General features: G+C 45.8%; 3 protein-coding genes across 3 annotated transcripts in view; all 3 read left to right on the forward strand.

The window, feature by feature from the left end:
* LOC135378976 (zinc finger protein 239-like) overlaps positions 1-25,253 on the forward strand; it is a 151,019-nt gene that overhangs the window by 71,659 nt on the left and 54,107 nt on the right. The gene's annotated exons all lie outside the window — the stretch shown is intronic.
* Positions 1-25,253, forward strand: part of LOC135378975 (zinc finger protein ZFP2-like) — a 36,271-nt gene that overhangs the window by 7,134 nt on the left and 3,884 nt on the right. The window contains exons 5-6 of the mRNA XM_064612181.1: positions 1,488-1,640; positions 19,629-19,781. Of these exons, the coding sequence (XP_064468251.1) occupies positions 1,488-1,640; positions 19,629-19,781 (306 nt within the window). The remainder of the gene's footprint in view (positions 1-1,487; positions 1,641-19,628; positions 19,782-25,253) is intronic.
* LOC135375567 (uncharacterized) lies at positions 5,554-8,610 on the forward strand. Its single transcript, XM_064608245.1, has 2 exons — positions 5,554-6,352; positions 6,680-8,610. The coding sequence occupies exons 1-2, from the start codon at positions 5,915-5,917 to the stop codon at positions 8,558-8,560; spliced, it is 2,319 nt and encodes a 772-aa protein (XP_064464315.1). The 5' UTR covers positions 5,554-5,914; the 3' UTR covers positions 8,561-8,610.

Below are 25,253 nucleotides of genomic sequence, written 5' to 3' on the forward strand. Positions count from 1 at the left end.
GGCAACCTTCAATTCGGGGAAGAATAGGGTTAAACCCTTAATCTTTTTTTTCTTTTTTTTTTCTTTTTTTTTTTACATTAAACATATTCTTCCCCCTCCCCCCTAAAACTAAATTGTGTCTTAGTTTTATGGAAAGAATTCAGGTTCGAGAGTTCTCCACTTTCCTCCATAGGCATAAGTGAGAGATAGTAAACCACAGATGCGTGAGATGTCAGGGACAATGGAGGAGTGGACTGTGACAATAATTTGACATAGTTTTTCCAATCTCGGCATTGTGTGATTGCACAGTCATAGTCACCACATAGCCAGTCACCGTAACAGCTACTTTCTACTGTAGAAAAATAACCAGACCGTGGACGCGTGCGGTGTCGGGGGTCAATGGAGGATTGGTCTGTGATGATATTTTGACAGTTTTTCCAACCTTGGTGTCGTGTGATCGTACAGTCATAGTCAGGGTCGCGGAATGGGGTCTCCCATTCCGTTCCAATTCCATTCCGAGGAATGGAGATTTGCGATAATTCCATTCCTTTCAATTCCTCCGAATGAAAAGGTATGGTCAGTTCCCACTCCTGGAATGGTTTGGCAACACAGTTCCATTCCGTTAATTCCCTCAATCGAAGAAAAGGACCGGTAACCATACTGGCAACTCCAGCAGTGCTAGAGGAGGTCGACATTACCAAGCATGGAAAGAGCACAAAGACAAGGTTATTTCACTCTCAACCGTGTGCAGGTGCAGTGCAAGGGGTGCGAGGGCAGAAACCAACACGTTGAAACCAAAACTGCCAGCGGGCCACCCAGACCATTCCCATTCCCAGGACAGTTTCTGCCATTCTATTACCGTTCCATTCCGGGCCCTGCTAAATCCGGAATGATTCCGGAATCATTCCAACACCGGAGTGGCAACTCCGCAACCCTGGTCACCATATACTTTTCGCTGTAGAAAAATAATCAAACCAAACACTCTGGCGTTGACAGGGTCAGTGGAGGAGTGTGACAACATTTTGGCACATTTTTCTTTTTTCGAACACCGGCATTGCACAACATGGTAGAAATACCAACTAGGATGACGATAATGCTGCAAAATCATTTGAAATCGCACACACTGTTGTTGCAGACGACAGCGAGACACATACAGCTTTAGATGCAACGAGAGCAGTGCAGAAACAATGGCACACGTGGCAATATGATAACCATACGGCATTGCAAAGGATCACAGTCTCACAGCACTAATGAATGACTCTGCCCCAAACTGCACATTACTGTTAGGAACATTGTTCTCACTGCTTGATGTCACGCGTGAGAGCAAGAGTTAAATCGTTTAGCTTCTATCCAAAACGACAAATGTGGAAGGCGTAGTAAGCAAGAAGAGGACATTGCTTCATTCGTTTTCCTTCCTGATAACCCGCGAGGTTCATGAATGGCCGTCGCATGACTGTGTAATGTGTCCTTATTTCTCTCCTTTGATTTCCTTTTTTGTTTCACCTCAGGATCGATGGCTGGGATGTGCTACATTAAAGAAGAACCTCGGGAAGACTCTTCTAACAAACATCCAATCGTAGAAGTGAAGACGGAGCCTTACAACGTTGCCATCTTGACAGAACCGGACCATATTGGACACAACTGGGATTCAACACCAGAAGGTGAGTGCAAAATGGTTGAGGGAATTTTGTCAACGCCAAATTGGACGGCAGCACAAGGACAAAAAGAAGGATGCAACAGAAGTGCTTTTCGGTTTTCCGCATGTATATCAGTTTTCCAGCATGTGCTCTGTGGAAGATTCGGATTTTGCAGATTCTTGATCCAACTTCGCATTGCTGCAAGATTTGCTGGTGGTGGTGTGGGGAATGAAATAATGAACCCGTCCACAATGGCAATTTAATTTTCTCGAATACAAAGCAGCTCCGAAAGGCGCAATGCAAAACAATGAAATGCCAATGAACGTCCCCATTACTGGTCGTCGTTTTTATCACTGTGGACAACCTCAGGACATCCTCAGGGCCTACACTTTGGAGGCATTTTTGTCTCACTTTACCCACGTGTCACACATAAAACGATTGTAATAAGGATGCAGACGGGGAGTCCCAGTTGCTGTTTGTGCATATCTCCCTGTTATCCAGGGGAGAGCGGTGTCTTGTTGGAGACCTTTTAGCATGTCAGGGTAAATTGGATTCAATGCTCTTTGAGAAGTTGGCACACTATATAGTTATGTGGTTGGTGGCCCTGCACATAATTTCTATGGCCGTTGGCTTCAGTGGTTATTGAAGATTGCTAAATTCGCACTTTCCAATTTTTCGGATAGAGCTCTTGGCACAGTCAAACGCCCGGCACAGCCAATGTATTTCTATTTCCAATATTATATAGGACAGTATTTTGGATGGAGTGTCTGGTCTTTCATACTCATTTTGATCTCAGCATACCTATTTTGTGGGAATGCGTGCGAGTACCAAATTTAAAAATTCAAATAGCTTTCAAATATTCAAAGCTCTCTGCGAACCAAATACGAATATATTGAAAACCAAGAGTTTGAGTAACTTCCAAATATTTTCATCCAGTAGTAAAGCTGTGCAAATAGTTGCAGTGTGAATTGAACCCAAATAATTTCTTCAGACGGCACACTGAATTCGAATATGTAATCAGAAAATGCTCGATTCGAATACCTCATGGTGATGTACTTTGTGGTGTTTTGCTTGTTCAATGATGTTCTGCTCCAAACCTGTCATCCAGCATAAAATATCGTGAGAGAAGGGTCCCTCTGCGTTTGGATTGCTAAGGGATTACTCTGGGATGTACGTTGTGAGAACGCAGATGGGTTTGCTGTCATCCGTCCTCTAACTCGCACAATTCCATCTTTGTCAAGGAACAGTCTAACATCATGTACCTTGGAAGTTTGGGGAATCTGCTTGTTTTCTTTTTTTTTTCTTTACAGCACGAATCTTGTCTAGTGTTGACTGCGGTTGCTCAACGGGGCCCTGTTTGCTCTTGCAGCCCTCTTGCCTTCTTTACGAACCCAACGACCCGTGCCGTTGTTCGGTGAAGACTACTTATGCTGCTGAGCCTTCCCATGCACATAACGGGATGCAGGCGTGTCACCTGTCGGCACCTGTCATCGGCATTCGAATTTTTGTGGCATGCAATTGGTCAGGCATGGCATCTGGCCATTGGTCCGGTGTGGCCTTCGGTCATGACGGCTCGTTCCACCAAATCTCGGCCTGTAACAGTTTTCTAGGACCTCAACTTTCTCGTCAACACAAGTGCCGGGTTTTCGTCCCACCCTTCTTTGTCATTTTTGTGACAAATTTCCGAGACTCTGTTGCAGACGGAGTGGACCAGCAGGTTGGGTGGCCCCGCATCCACTGCAGTGCAGTGGTGGAGTCTGTCCAGAAACATGCGATGTGAGCAGAGACAGCACTGACGTGCCAAGAGGACCGGCTCTCGTGGGATAGTGGCAGACTTGTAAAAATTACTTTTCCAAAGTAATTGAATTATGATTACAATTACATGTTCACAAAAGCAGTTCAATTACAGTTACACTTACATAAAACCTAATGTAATTCCAAAAGTAATTAATTATTAGCAAAGTAATTAATTACAGTAATTCAATTACTTGTAGTTAATTACTTTACAGGTCTGGCTGGTTAGGATGATCGCTTTCCACGTCGAGACTGGGAGGCGACGCGGGTTTGAATCCTGTCAACGGCCGTGCTGTCTGAGGCTTTCCGAAGACTTTGTAGACGAATGTCGGCAGTTCCCCTGAAGTCGGCCCAGGACGCATACTAACCCCCCCCCACTCCTTCCTGCTGTCCTCCTCTCCATCTGTCCACGTCTGTACGCCGCTCGTATTCACAATTGCTGCGCTGCGCTAAAAAGGGATAGACGACATTCGCACGTGGCTCTGTCATGTTCCTCACGTGCGGGGGAACACAACGGGGCCATTGAGTTACTCGATCGAAACGTCCCGTAACGATCTCCTGTTCGTTGCATCGAGACATTCGCTTTCCATGGGGGTGCAGCGACGTATATTGTCCATCCCTGAACTCTTAAGACTGTTGAAATTCATCAAGAACCGTCCCGTCTCGTTCATAATGGTTTTTCGCTGGTGCCGATGCCCATTCTGTCAAGATCGCGGATCCATTCCATCGTACCAGTTACTTTCTTCCTGGCGAGCTATTCACGTCAAAGTAAGCTACTTGCTTACTTTACACGTCACAAGCTGTCGGGCTGAGCCACCGCGACAAGCGCCGCCTGAATGCTCCGCCCATTTCTAGGGACATTTATTCCCAGCGCATACACAGCGAGGCTACAGTGGCGCTGTATACCGGATTTAAACAGGTTGTATGGGGGGGAAAAGGAGAAACAATAGTACATAGATTTAAACGTGCAGGAATAATTATAATGTCCTGATATTATAGTTGCTATAGAATATCTCTCATGAACGGATGCTTCTGGCAATTTTGGCGTGACAAGTTTAGCGGCGCGCTGCCGCCACAGCTGTCTTTTTTTTTGCGGTCAGAAAGTGGCGCCACACCCAATACCGTGCTTCTATGAAGAACATTGCTCTTTGAGTTGTCCCCTCGGTGTCCCTAGCTCACGGGATCATGTTAAGAGGACATACCACCCCCTGTTTTCTATGTGAACTTTGCATAGGTTTTGTGGCTGAACTACGAGACAGATCGTATTGCGGAAACCTTCATTGGAAACGTGACGTCAAGATCTCTTAACTCTGGGAACTGAAATATCGCTCTAGCGTTGTAATTTTTTTTTACGGACCCCTGAAGGTGGGAACCCCTCTGTTTTCTATGTGAACTTTGCATAGGTTTTGTGGCTGAACTACGAGACAGATCGGAATGCGGAAACTTTCATCGGAAAGGTGACGTCAAGACATCTTAACTCTGGGAACTGAAATATCGCTCTAGCGTTGTAATTTTTTTTTTAAAAAGAAAAAGAAATGAATTTTGTCGCTACAGCTTCAAAAAATCCAAATAAATAAATGAAAGCAAATAAAAACAATCCGCTTCTGAGGTTAACCGGGGACATGTTTCAGGATTCAAATGACGCGTTTTTTGTGTGTTTTTAGCATTCTGTTTTTCCGAAAAAGAATTAAAAGTGAGTACAGGCATGCATCCAAGGCGTTTACCACTGATTCCGGAAGGTGGCGCCGTCCGCTCGCAGCGCCCGAACGTAGTCCGCTCGTAACCATCCGCGTATTGCGCAGCAGCTGATCGGCGTCCGTGGTTTCGGCGGTTCGTCCTGAAGTGACCAATTCGTGGCTAAGTTACGCGTTTTTTTCACTTTCTTGTCCTGTTCATTTGCTCTCTGTCCTTGTGTGTTTTCTGCGTGTTCATAGTATTTACCCATTATGGCTCGAAGTCACGTCTACGGACAACGGAAACGTAAGAAGAAGGACTTTGCGAATTTACGTGGTAGAGGCAGGCATGTGACGGAGCCTGCGGATTTGAGAGATTTTGGTAATGCAGGATGCTCCAGCCGTGCTGTTCCCAGTGATCGTTGCACTTCGACGACTCCACATCGCGCAGATACCCTTGTAGGCTCAACCTTTGGTGGTAGTGTTGTTCCTCAAACTGTAACTGATGCCGGTCGGAATGCTTGTTTCGCTTCGAGCACAAGCGAAATTCGTCCTTCAAATTCGTCATTTGCTGATTCAGCTGAGGTAGATAATGTAGTCCCCTGCAGTTCAGGTTGTGACGAGCTTGCCGGTTCCAGAGCAAGTCCCGTTCCAATCACTGCCGCTGTTACACCCAGTCGATCTTCATCTTTCGATACTGGCAATGTTCACCAGACACAGAGTCAGCGCACAAGCAGTGTGAATGGTCGGCGTATAGTGGAGATTGATCACTTCTTCTCGTCTTTGCAAAGTTTGTCGGTACATAGTCCGTTTGGTTGCGGCCTGGCTGACATGGAAATTGTATCAGAACATCGGCGAGGTCTGTGTAGCTCTTTCAGTTTGAAGTGCAGGATGTGTCTGAGGAAAGATGTAGTCACAACAGAGGCACCAGTTGATCAACTTGTTCAACAACGCATGGACGTCAATTCCTCAGCAGTGAACGGTATCGTGTCTATAGGTTCTGGTTTCTCAGGCCTTCGCGAGCTCCTAGGTGCTCTGGACATACCCGGCATGGCTGGTAGCACGTACAGTAAGTATCAGGATATTGTTGCTAAAGGAATCGACGAAACAGCTTGGGAAGAAATAAGAAAAGCAGGCATTGAGGAAGCTCGGTTAGCTAGGGAGGCTGGGGACGTCGATGCTGACGGTTTTCCTATAATTACGGTCGTTGCCGATGGTGCTTGGTGCAAACGTTCATACAAGAACAAGTACGACGCTCTTTCTGGCTTGGTAAGTAAAAATTTTTATCTACACTTAATAAAGGTGCCCGAAAAAGGAGGATTTATCTTGCACACCGCTTGGCAGACGGGATTTACAGGAAGTCTGTGCCCACCATTTGTGGAAAGAACACTATGAGCATTTATTTGGAGGAAAAAGTTGACCCCTCTGGTGCTATTAGTGGCACTGCTGTCTTTTGGTAAACACACTTTCTAGAGTGGTATACATCCTGTGGCATTAATTCGTATGATACGCGTACAAATGCATAATTCCTCGAAACATTGTCATTGGGGGTAGAGTTTTGTGGAATACAATCCTGACATTTTTTCGTTTTTGCAGGCTGTAATTGTTGGGTACCGCACAAAGAAAGTACTGTTCCTAGGCGTCCGGAACAAATTTTGTACACTGTGCGCAAGTTCCAAGGCAGGGTCGAGCCCAAAAAAGCATCTGTGCTTCAAGAACTGGGACAGCAGCTCTACCAGTATGGAGAAGGATATCGTCGTTGAAGGCTTCAGGCGCAGCATTGAGTTGCACGGGGTAAAGTACTTGCAGTTGATCGCTGACGGTGATTCGAGCACATACAAGTCAATTCTTGAAGCTGCACCGTACCAGCATCAGGTAGTTCAGAAGGTAGAATGTCGCAACCACCTTCTTCGAAACTATGTAAGTCGTCTTCGAGATGTTGCTTTGGCAAAGAGAACAACCCCCATTCCCCCATCGTTGAAGAAGCTACTTCTGGATAATGCTGTTCGACTAAGAGTTGGAGTTGCTAGGGCTATTCACTATCGCAAAGAGCAGGCCGAGTTCAGCAAACAAGATCAGATTCGGAACCTGGTGGCTGATATCCGTAATGGGCCACTCCATGTGTTCGGCGACCACGCAAAATGTGCGGGTTACTTTTGCAGTGGTCCAAAAGAAGGGGAAGTCAATCACGTCCCAGAGCTCAGGAAATGCGGACTTTTCAATGAAATCCTTGTAGCGATGAGTCGTTTGGCAAACAATGGTAGCAGCTTGATCCTTGACGTTAACAATAATGCTGCAGAACATTTCAATTCTCTCGTTGCAAAGTTTTCTGGCGGTAAAAGAATAAACTTTTCCCAGAGGGGATCATTCGGAATGCGGGCTTCAGGAGCTGTCGTGTCTTTCAACTCTAAGCAGTACCATCGTGCTCTACATAAGGCAGTGTACAACACCAGCCCTGGGAAGTATGCAAAAATTATGCTGAAGCGTAAAGCAGCTGTTCGTGCTGCTTGCATAAGGCATCGGAGTTCTGGGGCTGCTCGCTGTAAGCGTTCACTTGAAGGTGCGCCTTGCAAGCGTGCTTCCAGCGACAACCACTATGGTTCCATAGTGGATGCTCCAGACATGAACCACGATGACTATGTTGAAGCTGCTGCGGCGTACAAGGATTCCCTTGTGCTCTCCAAACCAGATGCAGAGCAGCTCGAGGCTGATACTCGAGGTCAAGAAGGGAGAACTTTGTGGATGCAGGAGAGGCGAAAGCGACTCACCGCTTCTAATTTTGGCAAGGTATGCAAGATGCGAGATGCAACGAGCAGTGCAAGTACTGTTCGTTCCTTGCTCTATGGTCATTTTGACACTGAGGCTCTCCGATATGGTCGCGACACTGAGCCCATTGCAATTGCTAAGCTGCAGGATGAGTTAGGGGTGACTGTTTCACCATGCGGCCTTGTTGTTGATCAGGAGTTTGCATACCTTGCTGCAACACCTGATGGGCTTGTCGGTGATGACACTGTCGTGGAAGTGAAGTGCCCTTATTCGGCTCGGCCCCTTACCCCTGTGGAGGGAGTGCGGGCAAAAAAAATCACCTTTTGCACTATTGATAACTCTGGTAATATTTCGTTGAAGGAAAACCATGACTACCACTATCAGGTGCAGGGACAGCTCCACATCACTCGACGTCAGTTTTGTCTTTTTGTGGTATATTCTGGCGAGGAAATTTTTGTCCAGAAGATCGAGAGAAATGATGGCTTCTGGAGCAAAATGATTGGCCACCTTCAACTGTTCTACTCGCATAGCCTTCTACCGGAGTTGGTTGACCCTCGTCAGTCCCGTGGGCTGCAGCTCAGAGATAACAAGAAGAGTGACCATCAGGTTGCCTCGCTCTGTGATGCCGCCAAAACAACTTCCAATCAGGGCGATTCATCCAGAAAGAGACGGAAGACTGGTAAAGATAACTCACCTGCCGCTGTTCTGTAATTATGGCTAGACTGTGGATTTACGTGTCATTTAGTTTGTGCGGCTCCACCTTTGCCAAGTGTTTTAATGCATATTCATCCATTTTGCTTCATAATTTACTGAATGTTTTGTGTTTCATATTTAAGTTACCTTTTTCCATTTTTACTGTGCATATCTGTGCATATTTTTCAATTTTCCTAAATATTTATATTAATATATTTCTATGTATAAATCCACAGACTAGTCGTGCGATGCTTGTCATATTTTAAACATGGCGTAAGAGTGTGAAATCTGAATCCAGCCATCAGCACGTGAGGATCTAAGTATGAGAATGGTGCACAATCTCCCAACCGTAGAACCGTCTTCCCCGGCATTGTTGAAACACGTCCACACGTTGATGCTATATGTGTGAGGCCATCATGGTATTCTACCTTGGCTTGAGTGTATGAAGATATAGCAAAGCTGTCCCCAAACCGTCGTTCTTCCCAGGCATGGTTGAAACACGTCCACACGTTGATGCTACATGTGTGAGGCCATCATGGTATTCTGCCTTGGCTTGAGTTTATGAAGATATAGCAAAGCTGTCCCCAAACCGTCGTTCTTCCCAGGCATGGTTGAAACACGTCCACACGTTGATGCTATATGTGTGAGGCCATCACGGTATTCTACCTTTGCTTGAGTGTATGAAAATTGTGGAAAGAAACATGAATGGTATTCCTAGCACTTTTGAAGCTCCACCAGCCTGTTCAGATGTCGACATCCTGAGTATGAATCCATTTTGATATTTTGACAAGGTCGGTAAGTATCATTGTGCAGAGCTGTCTCCCAACTGTCGCCAGTTCCCCGCATTGTTGAGCACGAGCAACATCCCAACATGTCGCTCTGCATTACGTCCTCTTGCCATCTTGCCTTTACTTGGGTGTCATTTCAACATATGAAAATTGTATTTTCAGATTCAGGTATCCAGTACTACTGCAAATATGATGGCCAGACGCCCAAAGGTCAAACTTCCTAAGTGTTACTGTCTTTACCTGTCATTTGAAAATTTCCTACTCTCTCCCTGATTATGAAGCACCTGCCCTTGCCAGTGTTGTACCTGGTTCAGCATTATGTGGCCAATGATGAATGGTGCCCTGTTGGACATTTTTTTTCCATAAACACACACTCTGAGGCTTTAGCTGCCAACTGACAAGCATGGCAAAAGCAACTATCAGTTGCTACTTCATTGCTCAAAAAGGAAACTCGTTGCTGAGTAACACGTTCCAAGTTTTTACTATTCCCATATTATGAACCTGGCTCTGTCCACCAGGATGCTATATGTTGATGCCGTATGTGCGAGACCTTCATGTCAAAGTGCGCCTACATGCAGCGGACTGTATGGTACTTCATTATGTGTGTATGCCACATCGCCAATGATGAAATGTGCTGTTGGATACTGTATCCACGAATGAACATTCTGAGGCTACAAGCATGAGCTGATACGCATAAGTAATGCAGAAAACGTGACGATGTATACATGCTGCGTTCTTCAATAAAATATCTCCAATCTACCAATAGTGAACACGTGCTACTGATTTCTTTTTAATCTTTCGGGTGCTGGCTGTCTAGGATTTTCTGCTTGCAGTAATCTGTGAACCAGTGGTTACTAACAATGGCTATTGGTCACCTTGACCAGATTTCATCTGAAGAAAAACTTGAGACCGGGGGAACACTGCAAACACATCTGTACGGACCACAATACGAATTTGAGGAGAAATACATTTTTTTCTCTTGAAAAGCTTGCTATGAAGCATAATATATTTTATTAACCAAAATATATTGCACGAGTTGCACCCGTAGGAAAATACCCAGCCATCTCATTCAGGCTACAGTGGGCATCAGTGACTCGCACTCATAGTGGCAAGCAATGCAGTAGTCTTTCAATTTCAAATTTCACACGCATTATCATGCACCACCTCGCTGTGTTTAGAGTTTCTGCTCCAGGAAATATCACGGGGAGGGGGGCATATGTGCCCTGGACCAACTTCTAAGGAAACTACTGGTCTCAGGGTGCCTAGGGTAACGAGCAGACAGCCCAGCCGGAAGCTGGCAGACGGCATGAAGCCATTACAAAATTTCCATCGGAATGATGATAGTTGTTTACAAAATTTTATCGGGCAGGTCTTGTGTATGATGTGGGCCATTTGTACACTAATCATGGGACAAAGTATGCGATGGCAGGAGGAACAGGTTAGAAAAAGCTTTGACTACGTTGCTGCTGCTGACAGAAGTGAGCATAGGATTGGGGATCAGATGACGTGGTTGTTATAATACAGCAGGTAACAGTGGTAACATCGTTCTGTGTCGTCATGACATGGCGGCTAAAATGGTGAGCGTTCACCACGGTGAGCGCACAGGCCTGCATGCACTCGTGGGGTGTCCCTTAGCACGACACTCTTCACACGACTCCATTGGCTTGAGTACGATGCCACGACGCGGACCCGGTGCTTTCAGCCATGGTCCGTAGCGTTTCACGAGGGCTGTGCGGAGGATGCCTGCTAGGCACGATAACCCCCGTCCCGTCGAAATGTGATAGCCATCCCGTGAAAGCATCCCCTCTTTCACCTCCTTGTTCCTGGTAAAGACCTTGTGCTGGAAAAGATATTTGAACATATATACGGAATGTTTTTGCAAACAGCACTTCACAAAGACAGCAATACAAATAAACCGGAATTCCTGGTAGGCATGTGCCAGTACTTCGTACGCATTTTATTTTCGGAAAAATTGCGCGATAAAAAGCAACTGGAAACTAGCTTTGTGATACTTGAATTACAAACAGGTACCGCATCAAGACCATCAACTGTTTGTAATTCAAGCACCACAAAGGTAGCCCCAGTTACTTTTTGTCGCACTGTTTTTCCAAAATTAACGAGCATTATAAAATACCTGCCATGACCACCAGGAAGTTCCAGAGTTAGCGTTCGAGAAGCGACTACTCACGTCAATGCTCAACACCGTAGCGTCACCGGCACGGACAGCTGGAATCGTGCGCAGCATCGCGTTATATCCCTGAATTGTGCCAGAAAGTTCAGGCCGCCTTGTCTGTGGCATCAGCTTATACAGGAATATATGCTCCGCGTAGCCTTTCGCCACCTCAACGGTATCCTGTGAAAGAAGACCATTCATGGAAATGAATCTTCCCTGGCGTGTCAGAGGAAATGGGTTTTAGCAGCACAGAGATTGAAATCGTTGCAATCTGTACTTACTGAGACTTCCCGCAAAACAGCTGCGGCACTCTTCCCATCCTGGATATCGTTGCCACCGATATACATGACGATCCAGTCTACTGCTAGGTGCAGTCGATGGATTTTTTCTCTCAGACGGGCCGCTGTAGCTCCGGGATAGCTAAAAGTGACGATTTCCACGTCAGAGTCTACGAACAGCCTGTCGCGCGTCATAAACTTCAGCTGGCTACTGCCAACCAACGCGCCTTTCATCGTTTACGTTTCTCTGGGATCACAATGCGTTGTGCGGCGAACTGCAAAGTCAGTTGACCTCCGAAGAAGCTGCAAAGGAGAACCATGCGTGCGTCTGTGGCGTGCGCGAGACGCAGTTGGCGCCGCGCCGTTGCGTAGTCCTCCTCTCCACAGCTGTCTGGTCGTCTGCTCGCTGAGGTCGACGCGACCACCAAGCCTTTGGCAGCCCGCTCGTGCAGACGCGGATGTTATGTGACGGGGCCCACACAACAAACCCATCGCATGCAAAAATATAAATAAAATCAAATGCGTTTGTGGTGTTTTGCACATTGGTTTAGGGCCTTATGGACCAGCAAAACCAAATATAGTGGGATGACCGTGAGGGTGGGGACGTTTGCCACAAGATTTCGCGGCACGCTACCCAAACCCGGATTTATTTGTCATGAGCATTCTGCATGTATTCCTAAGAATCCTTCGCTGTAGTGGGACGATCATATGTTTAAACACTAAAAACAACAAATTATTTATCGAGCGGTCAAAAGCTTCCTTTTATGAACTGTATATGCACCGCGGAAAGGATGGAAATTCGCCTGCGATCTCTGACGGTGAAAATGAAATCATAGTTCGATTGCCGCGGAAATAAACACTTTCTTTTATTTTTGAATCGGATAGTCCGCAATTGATGCAAACTACACTATGATAAACAGTCGCGTCCGAAATATCGAATATTCAGACAAACAATTCAACACGTCAGCCTGAACAGACTGGAAGACAGGTTGCTTTATCTTGGAATTATGAAATTTTTATCGTGGTTGAGGAAGGCCCGGCTAGCATTAAACCCCATAAAAAAGTAACAACAATACAGTGAAGGAAGTAACAAATCGATACCTGCCGTCTGCACGCACACTGTATCACGAAATTGGCCAAATCCGGCGGCCATTTACTCAAAATCGCCGCCAAAATTTTGGCACGATTTTCGGGTATGTTATGGAGCTATCCTTCCCGAGAACACAGAAAGAAAATTGGAATGGACAAATGGGACTGGCCATCGGGCCCGCTGCGAGCCTGGGGAACACTTAGAGCAGAGGTGGGTTTGGATAGGGCCTCAGTATAGAAATATTGGTGTATGGGCAGGGCACGGGCCTAAAAATCCGGCCCATGCAGTGCTCTACCCCTTCTCAAGAGGCAACTACAGTGCCAAAATGCGCATGACCTGTGCATACGTGCACTGTTTGGTTTGTTTGATAGCTGAAGAAACTCGGGACGGGGGACAAGACAGCCGTTTCTATAGAAAAGCGCTATCACGCATTTTGTTTTCCCAAATGTTCGCGTAAGCCAGACGGACACTTGGTAGTTCGACGAAATGGGCACTTGGACCGTATGACGTGCAACCCATTATTTGAGGGTGAAATCCATACCCGACCCCTAAATCCTCTGACAAGACCCGCCACCCGCGCTCTACCAGAAAATGAAATCCACACCCAACCGGACCCGACCAGCAGGGGCTGCGGCGCCTTTGTTTACTTATTATTTGGTATGATCTTTTCTCTTCGTTGTTGTTGCTGTAGCCGTTGCTTGTTCGTGGCCGACCCGCCAGCAGTGCTTGTGCCAAAAACGCTGCCCGCAACAGTCTCGCTACCCGCGCGGGTGTCAATAATATCACCCGCAACCGACCCGCTACCCGCGGGAAACTCCAAACCGGGATCCGCACCGCAGGATAGAGCGTGTCGTGCAGAACCCTGCCTGCACTACGCCTGAAAACTCCGCACTTCGGCTTTCCTCTTGATCAGCGTCTCACTCTGCTTCACGGAGAGAGCGGTGTCGTGTGTACGCGGTTGCTCCTCTCTGGCTTTGTTGAAGGACGCTCCTTCTGCTGTTCAAACGCGCCCACCACGCCTGTGGGCCCCAACGTGTGTGAGTGCATGTGTGTGGAATTTTGAGTAGCAAGCCGTAGCCATCTGGCTGACATCTCCTAACCCCTATGTAGAAGAAGAACCGAGACCCGACACAAACATTCAGCTGTCGAGTCTCATGAAGTCTGTTGACGTACATGCCGCACCATGTGTTGTCGAATCCGAACCTGGCACGGGCACGTGCGAAAAACGTAAAGCCCGGCCCGACAAGGCCCGCGCAATGCTCTAAAGGGGAGTGCGAAACCCTATCGAAATTTGCTAGCAGTCCTGTGCGAGCGCACCGGCCTTGAGTTCTACTATGAAATAATGGGAGCGCTTTCACGACACCAATCGACAGCAACGAACGTCATGGTTCAACAGCGTAAGTGTCACTGGCAAGAAAAGCAGGGATGTTTTGCAACGGGATGTTGCAGTGTCATATGACCGTCGACAACCCCGCGTCCTTTCTGGATACTGCTGCCTCTGACAAAAATCGCTATTCAGCTCAACTGGAGTCCCCCGATACTCTCAGGGACACGTGATCCTGTGACACCACGAAAACTGAAAACTACGATTACTATATCACGAATAGACACCTCCACGGACAGTCTCTGCGTATCGGGTGAAAAGCTTTAGCCCGCTGCTACCGATCAGAGCAATCTTCATCCACGAGAAAGCGAGGTGGTAACGGCGGTACGCGACAGTCACACGGCATGTTCGAGAAATGCCAGTAAAACGTAAACAGCAAACGCGAGACAACGAAATCCACCGCGCAAAAGCAAATCGGGGAAAGGAGAAAATCTAAAAATAAAGGAAACACAACCCAGCTCATAGGTCTCCGCCTGTCACGTGGGCTTGTCGTGTCCTCCAATCAGAGACGCGATGGACTTCTTACAAAGTCGGAGGAGTGAGGGCCCTCCTCACTCCTCCGACTTGTGGCGCCATCTATCGCAGAAAAAAGTTCATTTTTGAGTTGAGACGTATGTGATATGTCCTCTTAAGACGTACGTCATTTTGACGCAGGCAGTGACGTAGTATCTTACTTTTTACGCTGAAAAGTAAGGACCGAAAAGAGGGTGATTACTTTGAACGGGGACGGCGGTAACGATGAGAATGGCGTACATGCCTCGGACTTGTTTTTGAATCCACATCACGACGGCGGAAATGGTGCATAGTGCATAAATATTTGGACCTCGTTGGAAATGATCGGATGATATGCTCATTGCCGTGGCTCGTGCTTCACCACAATGCAGCACTCCCCGATGCAGAGTTGTTCGTCATATTGGCGATTAGAGCGACGGCATCTATCATTAAACAGTTGATCCCTTACACGGACAGAATTAAGAGTAATGTAGTGGTCGTTTCGTGCTCTTTTCTCACATGACTTATTACATTGGGAGTGGGGGGGGCGTTGGCGGGGGTTGTGGACAATGAAAAGTATGGATGCAAAGCGAAGACAACGAAATCAGTTTCGCTTCATTACAAATGGCGTCGCAGAGGCATTGCGCGTAAACAAGAAATGACATAAGAAACTGTACGGGGAATACTAATCTTTTCGCGCCACTCCGCCTGTTCAAAATCTTGGGCACGCGGGAGCTCCACCCCACTGTTCACTGGTTCGCGTTGTGTTGTAAACACAGCCTTGTGTTTAAACAACGCCCGGTTTGCCCTACATAACAAAAACCGCAAGCGAGCGGGATACAGTATACCACGCGATTATTGCACTTGACAAACTGATCCCTATGGGAAACACTGCATACAGACTTTTTTGACAGAATTGATGTAGGGCAAACCGGGCGTTGTTTAAACACAAGGCTGCTTGAACACAGAAGGAATGCGCTTTCACTTTCCGGGAACTCAGAACTTGTTGCCCATTTGAAGCTGTGTCACAATTGTAAGCCCCTCTTGGAAGAGACGACTGTCCTTGGGAAAGTGCTTGACCCGGTTGGTCGCCTTTTAGCGGAATACAAGGAGATTAAGGCGAGAGGGAATTGTGTTAGTGTTGCATCTATTTCACCTTTGCCACCCATACGGAGACTGTTGGGAACTTGACTTTCTATGTTTGTTCAGTAAAAGGGTTGCTGTGTCTGAGATCGTGTGTGTTTTCGTGTTTTCTTTCCCCTGTCTCTGGGTTCCCTTCGTATTATCATGTACCAGCTCGCCTGCGCCCTTGCACTTCTTCCGCAACAATCCGAGTTTTCGACGAACGAGACGTAATTGGTGATCTGGAGTGTTCAGAGGCATTCGCAAATACTAAAGGCCGCAAATATATATCGGCTGTGCACGATTCATGAAAATTTGGGGTCGCGAAATAATGGGGTTTTACAGTAATCTGATCACGCCATTTTAGGGAGCTCCTACGGTGAGACAATTGATCTTCCGAGACTGGAACAACATAAAAAGGACAAATACATACAATGCCTCAAATTGCCTAAGAAATTGACGATGAAAGATGGAAGTCACTGAGAAGGTTAGCCAGCTGTATAGGACTCGAACCCACATCTTCTGGATTGCAGTCCAGGGCTCTTACCAATTGAGCTAAGCTGACACACCTCCCCAGCGACTTCCAAGGGCACGCATTACAGCTACCTTAACTTTCTCAGTGACTTCCATCTTTCATCCCATGGTTAGCCTGTTTGCAGGATCGGTAGGGTTCTTCGTTTTCGGGTTTTATGATTTTTCAAATTCGGGAGGGAAAAATCGGGTGCTATTTATACACGATAATTTGGGGAGAAATCGGGGACTACGATCGCTGTTCGATATGTCATCAGAGAATTTTCGAGTGAAACGCAAGGCATCCGAAACAAGCCGCTGCTGTGACACTGAGACGAGAAACAAGAATCTTTATATTTCCGCTCGGAACTGTGGTAGTGAATGACCGCGCTATTCAAACACTTGCCTGATCTCCACAAAAGCTAGTCTTTGACTCTGCAGGAGGGATTATAAAAGGAGGACAAATAGGTTGTCACAAATAGCTCTCCTTTCTGATATCATGATTCACTTTTCCCACGGTTTATGTAGAACGACAAGTTGAAGGACCGCAAGGATTTCGGGTAGGTATCGGGTTTTACCCGAATTCTTGAAAACTTATTCGGGGGGGAACTATCGTGAAAAATGGGGTTTCACCGGAAAACGAAGAACCCTAAGGATCGGCTAAGAGTGTGTACAGCTTGCAACAAAAGTTTACGTAACATTGGAGTCTCACATTTCTCCAGTTGAATGAGAGCCTAGCGGCAAGTGAGAGCTGACACACATGCTGTGGGGAGGATACAGTAACCGGACATCCGTTTCTTATTCGATCTTATCCCGGTGCTTAGCAGGGGACTGCTCCGATGAAGTAATATGCCAGTGCCGTGTTCCTTAAACTTTTGTCCCACTAAGCCGTACAGGCCTGTTCGGCTCGGTGTGCCACAACACTGGATCTCTCTGTTAGAGGGAGCTAGTGCTCATGCAACCTTGTTCGGCACAGGCCTGGGGGAGTGACGCCAGTGCTGCTGTCTTCCCTAGCTGGCTATCCTTGTAACTGCACAAAGCACACAGTGCCTGCTCTTGCATGTGCGTGCGCCGTTTCCATATCGCTGGTGTTCCTCGTATAATCACACTCTAATAAAAATAAAAACGAAGAACACTGAACATACCCTCTGTTAACTTAAAGCGTCAGAGAAAAGGGAACCTGGGTCCTGCTGTGTAATACGAGTGCCGGGGACTGTACTTGAAGAGGCTATCTGATGTGACTTCCTTCACGTTCACTGTTCAAGTCAGTGCTCATGGGCGTACAAAGTAATGGCCAGTCGCTTAACTACATGTAGTTAAACTACCTGATTGTAGTTAAAAAGTAGTTATCAGCTACTTGCAGAAGTGTAGTGGCAACTACAAGTTAAACTACTATTTCACGTAGTTAACTACAGTAGCTAGATTACTGCAGGCGCCAACTACTTCCGATTTTGCTGCAAGCTTTGTGACACGATTGTACTGTTAGTTGTTAACTACATGTAGTTAAACTACCTGATTGTAGTTAAAAAGTAGTTATCAACAACTTGCAGAAATATAGTGGCAAACTACTAGTCAAACTACTATTTCGAGTAGTTGACTACAGTGCTTAGATTACTGCAGGCACCAGCTACTTCCAATTTTAATGCAGGCTTTACGGCACGATTGTGCTTTCGACTTTTACCTTGAGCTAGTCGTTTGATGAGAACAGAGGTGCAGAGCAATTGTGCCGCGCATGTGTACTAAATCGTCACTTTTATTGCTGCTTGTGATTCATGTTTAGGTGTCCAAGAACACTACAGAATGGGATTCATGTTGACGGACAACGTTAAGTAGTTATAGATGTATAAAATATGTTGCAGTAGTTAAAGAATTAGTTTTAACTACCTCCCCTGAAAAGTAGTTGAACTACTAGTTAAACTATTTCATCACAAAGTACTAAAGAAACAAGGGAAAGGGTGCAGGCTAGCTGGTATAGATCCATAAAGAAGACAGAGAGACACGGACACAGAAGACGACACACGTAGATTCTCAGACAAAGCAATAAATTTATTGGTTCATCTCAACTTAAAAGCTAAAAATCTTCGAAGGTGTGCGAGAGGGATAAAAGACGCATTGCTAACTACGTTTCCCCTGGTGGCAATCTCCAAGGATTCCCGAAACAACCTTCGGTGTGCATAGGGTTCCCACGCAAGCACTGTAGTGTCCTTGAAGCAAGGCTGGCAACCTTTACGAAACTGGTAGATCATTTACAGGATTGTAAAGGTTGTCAGCCTTGCTTCAAGGACACTACATTGCTTGCGTGGGAACCCTACGCACACCGAAGGTTGTTTCGGGACTCCTTGGAGATTGCCACCAGGGGAAACGTAGTTAGCAATGCGTCTTCTATCCCTCTCGCACCCCTTCGAAGATTTTTAGCTTTTGAGTTGAGATGAACCAATAAATTTATTGCTGTGTCTGAGGACCTACGTGTGTCGTCTTCTGTGTCCGTGTCTCTTGGTCTTCTTCATGGATCACAAAGTAGTTAGTAGTAGTTATAGTTAAACTACTGCAGAAGTAGTTAGTGGCCATAACTGGCCATAAACCATTCCCCCAGCGATCCAAAGTTGCGTCTGAAAATAGTTCACTCTTTTGTTCATAGGTGCTAATGATCGTTACTCAGATGTCATAACAGGAATCTCTGGACGCCCGCACAGTCCGTAACGTCCCCCTCCAGGCAGTTCCCAAGCCTCTGCTCTTGTCCAAGAGATGACACAGTGTTACCGTTAACGGTTACGGTTGGATTGGTCCTCCACAACAGAAGCCCCGCGACACATGAAACAATTGTTTCACGTGTCGCGGGGCTTCTGTCATGGCGCACCAATATAGCCCGCGGCTTCTCCGCACGTTTCCCGGCATGCACGACACTCCCGCTTAGCCTCCATCCCACGTTGATGGACGGTGAAGCCATGGGCTTGATTGGTGCGCCATGGCAGAGGCCTTGAACCAAGCGAAATAATGGTAGCTGCACTCGTGCCTAAGCCCCGTTCAGCAGCTGGTTAGGTTGGTGCACTGTGCCAGAAGCCTTGCGACACCGTAAGCAACGGTAACGCTGCGTCATCTCTTAGGGGAGAGCAGAGGCCTGGGAAGTGCCTGCCCTCCGCATCCCTGCTGGCACCCAGGGGGCGGAGCCTCCGTCTCTCTTGGTCAGCAAATGCAAGGGTGGTCCCTTTGCAATGAGGCTTACGTTTCTCCTGTTTTGCCTTACTTCAGGATTGACGGCTGGGATGTGTGACATTAAAGAAGAACCTCGAGAGGACTCTTCAAATGAACGCCCAATCATAGAAGTGAAGACGGAGCCGTACAACATTGCAGTGTTGACGGAACAGGTCCAGACGGGACACAGCTGTGAGTCAACATCAGTTGGTAAGTAGAAAATTGTCAAGGGCATATTGCACAAGGTGTCACACTGGCACTTTACAATGACAGTTGAAACCAATTGCGATTGAACATGTGTGTAGCACTAGCAGGTGTGTAATTTGTCAGGGCCAATAGGATCCAGTGCTCTTTGAGAAGTTGACGCTTACATAGTTGGTGGCGCATCGCATGTTTTTTTTTCGTCTCTCTTTTCTTCCGTCATAATTCGACACGTGCAATCCAGAAGGAGCAATGGTGAAAGTATGGGATCATAGCTTCCTACCGTGTCACATGGGAGGACTTTTTTTCCTGCAGCTGCTCCGGCACCATAATGCAATGAGAAACAAAGAACTTAAAGGGGCACTAAAATACAAAAACAAATTCACCTTGTCATTCATTCACCTCAAATCACGAAGCTACAAATAAAAAAGATATATACGGGACCCATTCTTGCTTCGGCGCTACGCGGTATACATCGCTCCAGCTCATGCATCAGTGTTTTTAGTCTATTCATGACATGCACGCACATGCCACTCCACTGAGCAGTCTTGGCGGAAAACATGGTGCACATTTTGGCGTCGCTGTCCAAAGGACGTGGAAATAAATGTTGTCACTGGAACATTTGCAAGAAATGTCATAGGCTGCAATTCACTCAGTCTGTTTTGAAAAATGCTGCAGTGTGCATCGTGCCGCACATATACGGAACACTGCGCTTGGACCTTTGACCCATCCCTTGTCAAACCCACCTTTGATCCATCCCATGTCCTTTACCCTCTCACATTGAGGGATGAGGGGAAGACGCGTCTCTGAAGGTGCACAATAACAAGAACAACAACAAAAATATGGTGCTCCTTCACGACTTTTTTTGCAGACGACCTATCAAACGTTTTTTTTTTTTTTTCTCAGCAATGGTAACAGGGAATCGAAGAGACAAGTTATTCTCTTTGAGACGTCCTTGTAGCTTTTATAATTAAAAACCCAAAAGGTGGAAAGCTAATTAAGACATTGCCTCAGGAGTTTGCTGATTCTAGCATAAGGAGTGCCTTTAACATACGCTATATTGCAATTGATTTAATTTTGGAAAAATTGATATATATACAGTCAACCCTCGATTTATGAACACCCTCGGTTCCCCGAAAAATCGTTCATAAATCGAGGGATTCATAAATCGAAAATTCAGTTAACTGAGTACTATCGAGCAAATGCAACAGTATTTCCGAGTTGGGATTATGTTTATTATGCAAAACTAAATTGTTTAATTTTGCTTTTGACCATGCCTTCTGCTGTATCAATCTCACAAAGAACAGACGTTAGCGCATTCACACTCTGTTTATTATGCAATACTAAATTGTTTAATTTTGCTTTGGACCATGCCATCCGCTGTGTCAATCTTGGAAATAAGAGATGTCACCACATTCGCACTGGACTGGTCTCGGATTTCCTCCGGGATTTTTAACTTCCGTTTATTAATCTCCGGGTGACAGCGACCACCTTATTCATCAACTGAGGTCAGGAACACTTGGTCGCACCTTGTGCGACCCCGGAAAACCCGTTTGTTGTTCGGATTTCGAGGGGTTAAGAACCGAGGGTGCAATACCTGGAAAACATTTTGTCCGTTCAGGCGTCATTCATAAGACCACGGAATTATCCCTTTGAAGGTTTCTGTTGACCTCGGAACGATCCGTTCATAAATTGAGGGCAAAAACGCTGGCAACTCCTAGTTGGTTCTCAGAAATTCCGTTCATTATTTGAATATCGAAGTTCATCAAACGAGGGAAAAATGAATGGAAAAAGTTTGGTTCCCGGTGCTCCTGTTCATAAAACAAGGGAATCCATAAATCGAAGGTTCATAAATCGAGGGTTGACTGTATATATATATATATATATATGTATAAAATCGTGACAGTTAGTCATTCACACTTAGCCGAGACCCATTGTATAACAACAACATGAAACTAAAAACACTCATACCGGAAGAGAAAAAAAAGAAAAAAAGTCGGTGGCTTTCCCGAGCTGGAACTTGGGGCCTTCCATCTGAAGGTTCAACACTTTATCACTGAACATATACCAGAGGTGGGTGGGCAGGGGTCACTTGGAACTTGCAACCTGCATCGTACACAATGGGTATCGTTTGCGGATGTAGGAAGGAACAGTTTAACAAGTCACAGTGAGTGTGGTGCTATGTAGTTTTTCGCGCACGCTGTTTCTGGTGGTTAGTCGCGGGGGTTCAAGGGGTGTTATTATTATTCACAAATCATGTCCTGCTCAACCACCAAGGATGTATGGAAAGTATCGAATAAATTTCTTAATAGGGATGTCACCAGTGCCGTGTATGCCGAAGGGAGTCTGGCCATTAGGAGGAGCCTAAAAAAGGGGCTCGACCTGTCAATCAAATTGAGCATTTTTCATTGGCTGCTGTTTTCTATGCGGGCCGCCATGACACCACAATTTTCCCGAAACTGGCGGCGTAGCTTGGAACGGCGAAGCGAGGATTTCATGATAGTTTTTTTTCACAAATTCCGTCAATTTTATTCCGTAAGTGTACATTCTGTTGCAATTATCTTGCAAATCACCTTTAAATTACGCTCCAGTGTCGATGTTTACCTGAAAATAATATGTTTAGTCGTCCTTGTTAGGCCTAGTAACGACAGCGATCACGGGCAGATAGCGAGAAAAACGCTACGGATGGCCAAAAATTTTCATTTTATGACATACTTTTATTCATATACACACCTTTGCCCGTTCTTGGTTCAATCTTATGTTTCATAGTTAAAATACGTATAATACCGGCAGTCTGTTCCAACTAGCAGTTCTGCCGGCCAATCAGTTCTGCTAGCAAGCACTTCTGCTACTTCTGCCCTTCTGCTATTCTGCGTCTTCCCGGCGTGCCCCTCACCATCCAGATGGCGCCGTTAAAAGTGGACGCAAAATCCATTATGTTGCTAGGTCGTCAGGGAATGTCCTATTCAATCTAATCCAATCCAGTTTCCCGAAAATGTCGGCACCCAGTTAATACAGGTAATATATAGCTTGGATAGCCTGGGGTTAATAGCGAACTCTATTTTGGCTCGTGATTGGCCAGAGAGCTCAAAAAGTGGGTGGAGCTCCAAGTATAGGCAGGTTCCATTATCGCTTTCAATGTCCTTTTTTAATGGTACCTTTGTTGATAGCGACAAGGGAAACATACCAGCCTGCTCCTATGCTATGTCGTCTTCTGCAATCTTTTGTTCTTCGGCCTACATCTTCAACGGAAGTGGCCGAAGTTATTTCATCTTTGCGTAATGTATCACCTGGGTGTGACAGCATATCCGCATTTGAATTGAAACTGGTTGAGGACGTTATATCCCCTGTGCTATATCTCACATTGTGAATCTCTCTCTTTTAGGCAAGGTGTATTTTCTGATTCACTGAAATGTGCCACATTGTGTTTGTACATACAAAGGGTGATCCTTCTGATATCACTAATTACAAAAACAGACTTTGATCCTTCCTCTGGTTGGCAAAGTCATCGAGAGACGCCTACAAAAAAATCGCCCTGTTCTGCAGGATTATTACTGCCTATTCTGCGGTAAAGGTTCTTTTAACCTTTACGGATCGCGTAAAAGAATCCGTCGACCAGGGCTGCTTGGCCATGTTTCTCTGCGTCGAGTTCTTTAGAGCGTTTGATGTGTCAAACGTAAAATTCTTCCAAAATGCCTCGTTCTAAATTAGCCAGGTATGGGATCACAGGACCTGCGTGTTTGGTCTAATTGCCGGTTACCTTGAAAACTGGCCTCATGTTGTTAGGTGTCGGGAGGCTTTCTCTGAACCTGTGGATCATCACTAGATCTGCTTCCCTTTTTACTGTATTAACGGCCTCTCCGAGCACATTGAATTTTCTGAAGCATCGTTGTGTGCAGATGACACTATGTTACCGTTAGCTGGCAAGCATATGGATGATCTAATCATTAAAATTAGAGAAAGGCATTTGTAATCTCATTTAATGGTGCCACACTAACAAGTAAGATAGGATAAATTAATTTATGATACTTTTTTTTTTTTTCACAGTTACATCGGGACTCAAAGGGCAAGCCCGCAACACGCTCCCGCAGATAACTATAAATATAAATTATAAATGCATAAAAATTACAGTTAAATACAAATAAGACAGTGTCCATGATATTTTATTCTCATTAGCATAATGTCGTCACGCCCACTTCACTACGTCGTCTGGGATGTTCATTACAGTTTCGTCATGAAACCAAATTTTTAGGCGTCGTGTTTGACAGACCTCTTTGTCTTACATTGCACATTAATCATATCATCCGCATGTTTTCATGTGGTATAAGTGTTCTTGTGAGAACCTGAAGGAATTTCCCATCGTCTGTCTATCTTACTCGGTCTGTATTAGGTTCTTATACATTGGCACTTATCTTACTGTGCTCCTACTTGGGGCTTCACTTACAAAACGCATCTTCGTGCGCTTCAGGCATTGCAAAACCGTGCTGTTAGGATCACGTCTTGTTTGCCGTTTTTGCCTCATGTCCCATGTCGTGACATTCATATTCTTAGAGTTGACGATATAATTTCTTAATAATTTCTTACAGCGTACTCAACTTCACTCGCTGCATATGAAACCTTAATCTTACTTGCAAAAATTAATTTCAGTCACCTCAGTTCAAAACCAACGCACGGGGGAGGGAGCAGGTGGTAAGTTGAAGTTACCCGCGGTGAAAACGAGCTATGGGGAGGCTGTCATTCTTGTTTCGAGGAGTCTGTGAGTGGAACTAATTGTCTCATGATAGAACAAGCATCCGCCATTTTTCTTTGTTTAGAAATCGAGCGAGGCATACGTACCAACTCGTAGCGCAGTTTAACTGGTCCGGTTTGATCAGTTGTTATCTCTTGAATTCCACTTATCTGTCCCGTTATTGTTTCTTTTGTTGCTTTATTGTTGTGTTATTGTGTCGTACGATGCAGCCTAACCTAACTCCAGGGGCCCTATCCTCGTCAAAACTAAACGACCTCGATTACTTTACGTCACCAGCAGCTGTGGGTGGGGCTGCCACGAAATACTCCGCCCTTAAATCCCGCCCGTTTCAGTGGAAAATTGTACCTAGTTTTCCATCACAGCCTCTTGACCCTAATCTCGGACCGTGGCCATACGTCATTTTGACGTAACAATGGCGTAAAAGATTAGTTTCAAAGTTGAAAAGTAACGTAGCGAAAGAGGGTCGATTACTGTGAGCGGCGACGGGTTTGGTGCTGAGTCCGCGTGTGCGTTTCCATCTATTGTGTTGTATAAAGTCTGTATGTGATCGTCACCAGCAAAAAATTAATATCTTTCTTCGTTTTTGTTTATATGATAGCAAGCATCGTTGCACAATGCGCTTCACCAGAGTTTCTCTGCGCAGGTCGCCACCTCGTAAGCGTGAAAGTGCCGCGCTTTTCGAAGCGTCATACAATCAATGTAATATAGCGGTGTGCGCAGCAAAAGCTCAT

This window comes from Ornithodoros turicata, chromosome 1 (assembly GCF_037126465.1).
Source record: "Ornithodoros turicata isolate Travis chromosome 1, ASM3712646v1, whole genome shotgun sequence".
Lineage (NCBI taxonomy): Eukaryota > Metazoa > Arthropoda > Arachnida > Ixodida > Argasidae > Ornithodoros > Ornithodoros turicata.

What these genes read in the sequence shown, in the direction of transcription:
- LOC135375567 (XM_064608245.1), top strand. Translation starts at nt 5,915, where the DNA reads ATGGAAATTGTATCAGAACATCGGCGAGGTCTGTGTAGCTCTTTCAGT. An exon ending in ACGACGCTCTTTCTGGCTTG is followed by an intron (nt 6,353 to 6,679) that starts GTAAGTAAAAAT and finishes TCGTTTTTGCAG; the next exon opens with GCTGTAATTGTTGGGTACCG.